Below are 6,352 nucleotides of genomic sequence, written 5' to 3'. Positions count from 1 at the left end.
ATTCTTCACTGCTCAGGTGATTTCCAAAAACAATTTAAGCTTTTGTGCAAAAAACAAGTTTTTTTGCACAAGAGACTACTGAAATAACTAATACAGAAAATTAGAATTTCACTCTGAGTGGCAACTGTAAAAAAACTGAAATATATCAGTGGTGTGAGACCTACAGGACTCCTATTACATACTAGCTTAATGATTGCAGTCTCTTCAGGCATTAAATAATTGACACCAGCATTACGGTTTCATTTACTAAAAAGACAGGCACACTGAATGAAGTATACAATCATTAATTTTTATTTAATTTCATTTGATTTGAATAATGATTATTAGTTAGTAACCAATGATATACATAAAAAAAAAAGTTGAATATCTACTAAACAAAATTTATTTTATATACACTAAAGAAATAGATAAAAAGACTTCAATCTTAAAATTACTAAAAGAAAAAAATAATACATATTCATTGTTATATGCAAATGCCAGCCTGGTTGACTGAGAAGATGGAATGACTAGTTCTCTGACCAACATGCTGTGGGTTTGATGGTTGTGAATATTTTTTTATGTAGTAGACAGTTGCTTAGTGTGAAACCACTTTCCTGCCTATTAGATGCCTGAAGAAGGTCCATATTTAGTTGCTAGATTGAGGTTTTCCCGATTACCTAACCTTCAGCCCATCCACTGTACTAATACTGATATGCATTTTGAAACGTTTTAAAAGTTTTTAAAGCGATTGATAGCCTACAAAAATAAACCCTTCAGTATGAATTGCCATACATGACATTTCACTTCTCAAAATGCAAACACTGTTTCAACTTGGCTATAAAAAAACAATGAATATATCTTAATAATTTTCAAGGCAAGGTTAAAAGCTTTTGGCTCTGGTCTTCAGTATTTGTGATTTATTACTGATTTATAACAAGAGCTTACATGGTATTCATAAGGTTTCTGCCTTGTCTCTGATAAAAACCAATAGCTTAAAACATACCGTATTTACTCAAATATAACTTGCACTTTCCCCACCCCCAAAATTAAAGTTCAAAAATCATGGTGCGAGATATATGCGGGGATTTCTGGAAATTAAAGTTTTTCAGGCAAAAACTAAATCGACGTTTATAATTAAATCCTCAGTATTCAGTATAATTTATAATTGCTCACATTATTTATAAAATGAATGCATTTAAATTTTAATCATCAAAGTTATTTATGCAATCGGTTGCTCCCCTTCACCACGATATATTAGGATCGTTAGTGACACTGCTTCTGTAATTAACTTATAATACAGTTTCATTCCTGCTTGTCCTTTTATCATTTCGAAATCATAAGATCTTTGAGTTTATCATAACTTTGAGTTTAAAACCAGCACTGTAGCTTTAATGTTTCTTCATATTTCAAGCAAAAATCACCGGTAATTTACAAGACTTGAGATACATAATAAACAATCCTTCATGAATGACTAATGAGAAGTGAAAGCAGAGTGCGAAATGGACAGCAATGGTAGGCCGGTTGAGATAGAGCAACCATGAAGACGCACATATGATTGGTGTGATATTAACAAAATATTGTTGAGTTGAATTACTGATTCTTTTCAACTGAATATCGTTGACTGCAAAATTGCCATAACAACATTCATTATATATTTCTTAGTTTTAACACGTTCACATCGGCATGTTGTTTTGTCCGTTTGTCATTCCGACAAGTACCATTCATGTAGCGCTTCTGTGTCATGTGGGAGGGTTCAACTGACAAAGTTTCAACTCTTTGATTGAATTTTATTGCTGCTTGTATGCATGCCACTTCTACATTGGGCTGGCAGGTGGACTCACACGCACACATTATATGGCATGTTGGTTCAATTCGGTGGTAGAAGTTCATTTGAAGTTAGCCTTTGTGATCTGTCTTAATGACATCGATAATTTCAAATGCAATCGAACAAACACTTATTTCATGTATTTCAAAATTGGACAATAGTTTTTAGTCAGATACTGTGTTTGGCAGTACAACATACAGTTTTGCTTGAGTCTATACAGCATAGTTTGTGGGAGTAGACACGTGATTCATTAGTTAGTGCTGTTTTTATCCCAGTTGTCTCTAATTGCACTATGACTGCAAATGTCTCTGTACCTTATTCAGTGATACAATTAAATTACTTGTTTTTCTTGCGCCTTCAGTATAGTAGTTGTTGGTGAGGGCATGTAGTTTAACATGGCGAGTGAGTTACTATTGCATCAACGTGAACGTGTTTATTTTCTTTTTTTTTTTATTTCATTTTATTATTTTATTTATTTATATTTAATTTCCTTTTTTCGTAAAGTTATACGTGAGTGCAAGTTATACGTGAGTAGAGTTATATTCGAGTTCACATATTCAAAAGGCAAAATTGGTATAACATGATATTAGATATTTGTTATCTTTTATTTTTATGAAAATTTATTGCACTTTTTAAAATTTATTTGTTTTAAAAAAACGTTTTTTGTATAACAAATAAATGAATGCAAAAATCAAACAACATTAAAATATATAAACATTTAGATAAAATATTTAACAAAATGTATATTATCCTGGACCAAACCTAGGATTTTAATCCTGTAACTTATCAAAAATGACTACACAAAACACACAACAATCTCAGCAATGGTATGAAGTAGAGACTGGTTGTGTATCATTTTCAAAAAAAAAAAAAAAAAATTTTGAACTGCAGTGAACTACTCCCTTTGGGAGTCTATTTTAACTTTTAGTAGTAATGCAATTTGTATTTAAGAACTATAATATCTCTTACTTTGCATTCTGACTGCAACAAATGACAAGTTATTTCAGTGCAAACAGGAAGTATACAAAGTTTTTTTTAATATTTTTTAAGAATGAGAAAAAAAAACAGATAAATTAAATGAGTATAAATATTAATACAAAACAACAATGGCAACAACAAAAATGTTAGCCTTTTGTTTAAGATAGTAACAGTCAAACTGTTCTTATAAAGTGCCATGGAAAGTTTTAGCAATACTGCAATTAGTTATAAAATAAATAAATAAAGATAACACATAACTACAGTTAAAAGGAATATTTAATTAACTAAATTAGATAACATATTTTGTTTTGAAAATAAATTAAGTAAATTGAAGATAATGCATACAGAATTCAATAAGTAATCATATATTTTAGAATACAAAAATATTTTCTCTAGCTCTTGGAATTAACAAGATGATCACTGAATTATTACTATTGCTTAATAACAAAGGAAATATAACACTGGCAGGTGATTTTAAAATTTAATTATAATTCAATTTGACAGACTATGAACTACAGTCATCAATGGTAGTATATAGTAACCACCACTATATATAGTATAAGGGTAGTGTTATTGTCAACACAAAAAAGAAAATAAACTGATATACAATTTCAAAGAAATTTATAACAATAATATAACTATCCACTTGATTATATTACTGATCATATCAAATTAAGGTAGTAATTAAATGATTCTCTCTCTCTGGTCCCTTTTAAAAACACAAAAATACTTTTAATAAGGTAAAAAATCTTAAAACCACTAAAGCTAGCTGTACTAATATTACTGAAAAAATTATAATACATAGATGCTTAACATGAATGATTTTTTTTGGCAATTAGATGGATTCATGGAGAATTATATGAGTGATTATACTATAACTATACTTCTATTCTGTTTAAAAACTAAATAAGTCATATGTAGAAGTCCAGGGAGTAATATGAGCCCAAGCAGGAATTCTCTTCAAAAAATCTGCAAATTCATCAGATAACGAGTCATGACCATGAAGATGATGTACAATAAAAGCTATGTTGAGAAGATAATGACTGGAATAATATTCATGTATCTAAATAAAGAAATCATAACATATAATTATTACATGAATTAGGCATACATACATACATGTACACACACACACACACACACACACACACACACACACACACACACACACACACACACACACACACACACGAAGGGTGATCAAAAAGTATGGTGAATGTTAGAATTCCAGAAAGTTTATTATTACGGGTGACTCCAGGAAGTCCTTAGACTCATCGAGGGAGGCCCTAAACATGTCCACACAACTATACGGCATTCTCACAGTATCTATCACACCTTGCCTTGAACTCACTCACCGTCATAGTACCCACAACAGACTCTGGCAGCTTATTCCACTCATTTACACTCACCCAGCTCTAACACCCTTGCTAACCACACTCTTGCCCAGCTTCCATAGGTGTCCCCTAGTTCTCCCACCACCAGTCCTGATCTCAAAAATATTCTCTGAATTAATCCTATAGAAACCCTTCAGCAATTTGAATGTCTCAATCATATCTCCACTTTTCTGCCTATCATTCAATTTCTGCAACCCACAAATCCTCAACCTGTTCTCATAAGGTTCATTCCACAGACCTGCTATCATCTTGGTCACACGCCTCTGGATCCTCTCCACCTCCTCCCCATCAAGAAGAAACCCAGGTGACCAAATCTGGGCACAGTAATCGAGATGAGGTCTTATCAAGGCTCAGTGCTCGTCAAAGTATTTTTCAACAACCAAGTGAGTTGATGAGCTGATTTAGCCACTTTTGCAATGTGCCCCCTAAACTTCATCTTCCTATCCACCAACACTGACAAGTCCCTGGCCTCATCAATCTCTTCAGTACAGTTCCACCAATGTGGTATACTGCTGCTAATCTTTTCACCCCAAAATGCATAGCCTTACATTTTGTCACATTAAATTGACATCCATTCTCCTTAGCCCAGAACTCCAATCTATCCAAGTCTTCCTGCAAGATTTTGACATCTTCTGCATTCACTATTGCCCTACCTAACTTTGCATCATCAGCAAACAAATGAACTGTTCCTCTTAGATCCTTCCCTATATCGTTAATGAACAAATTAAACAGCAGTGGTCCAAGAACAGAACCCTGCAGCACACCACTAGTCACAGGCCATCTTTTGGACTCTACTCCTGAATAAACTACTCTCTAATATCTCTCCATCAACCACCCACCTATCCATCTCACCAACCCTATATTCATTCCCATATGTTGTAGTTTACAGATTAGAATTCCATGTGGTATCCTAATCTATCCTATTATTAATCTATATACAAATATAAATTAATGTCTTTCAAAGTAGTCTCTTGGCTTGCTACACACTTATCCCAACATTCTAGCCACTTTCTCAAACAGTTCATGGAAGTCATCTTTCTTTAGGCATATTGTTATGGCTGTTTCAATTTCTTGTACTAATGCAAAATGCTTTCTCTTCATTGTCGATTTCAACTTTGGAAAGAGCCAAAAGTCACAGGGTGCTAAATCTGGCGAATATGGCAGATGAGAGTACATAGTAATTTTTTTTTGGTCCAATAAGAACTGTCGAATAAGAAAATATGTGCAGAATGGAGCATTGTTATGATGCAACGCGTGAAACCATTCGACCACTTTTATGGTCTTTTTTTTTTTTTATGCACATCTTTCTGAAAACATTCCAGTGTTTCTTTATAATATTTAGATTTGACTGTAATCATGTAGAATCAACAGGATTTTGACTAGCATACCTTCTTTGGCCAAGGAGTTAAGTGTTTTCCATTGTAAACCCTGAATCTTGGTCTCAGCATCATAACTGCACATCCGAAATTTATCTCCCATTATGATGTTTTGGAAAAAGTTCTGATCTGAAGTCACACGATCATTCTTTTCATTTTCATGACAATGATGCAAACCACAGGTACACAAAAACTGTATTTACAACTAAGTAAGCAAACAGATCAACTTGACATTCATCACATGTCTGACTGACAGATATCAGATCATACGACTCCTCTCAGCCTGTTACAGATCGAGTACCGGGGCTGCATTCACCATACTTTCTGATTGCACCTAACGTGTCTATATTTATGTATACACACATTTATTATGATTTAAAGTGATATTAATAATGCCATAGATTCACATGTTTTTCAAAAGAAATAAGTATTAGACATAATAGTTATATGCTTTGGTCTTGTTCTGAAGACTAATACCATGGTGCTACATTAAGCAGTTAACATTAAGAACATCTTGTTTGAAATGAGTGGATGATCCGAAGTACCCCCTCATGACCATCCCAAATACCCCCTCATGACACTTTCTTGGGAGAAACAGCAGGCCTCACCTCCAGAAGACCGTTCTTTTGTTGCTCTGATCAGTAGAGGAAGCGGGCTCGACCCGGGTCCTAAAGTTCCACCTGCGTGGAAGCCTGCGGCTTCTTTCATTGCTCTGATCTGTAGAGGTGGTGATGCAAGTGAAGCCGTTCTTATTAGAAGGCTGGCTTCTAGAAGCCATTCGTTCAGGAACATATACTACA

General features: G+C 33.7%; 1 protein-coding gene across 1 annotated transcript in view; it reads right to left on the bottom strand.

Moving 5' to 3' along the window:
• Positions 1–268: 268 nt before the first annotated feature.
• Positions 269–6,352, bottom strand: part of LOC150095443 (endoplasmic reticulum metallopeptidase 1-like) — a 331,828-nt gene continuing 325,744 nt past the window's right edge. Inside the window, exon 14 of the mRNA XM_090410677.1 lies at positions 269–3,845. Within this exon, the coding sequence (XP_090266803.1) occupies positions 3,678–3,845 (168 nt within the window). The 3' untranslated portion in view covers positions 269–3,677. The remainder of the gene's footprint in view (positions 3,846–6,352) is intronic.

The sequence above is a fragment of the Typopeltis vanoorti genome, chromosome 20, assembly GCF_054136105.1.
Source record: "Typopeltis vanoorti isolate ZY-2024b chromosome 20, IOZ_Tvanoo_1.0, whole genome shotgun sequence".
Lineage (NCBI taxonomy): Eukaryota > Metazoa > Arthropoda > Arachnida > Uropygi > Thelyphonidae > Typopeltis > Typopeltis vanoorti.
This window is presented reverse-complemented; position numbering and strand designations above follow the sequence as displayed.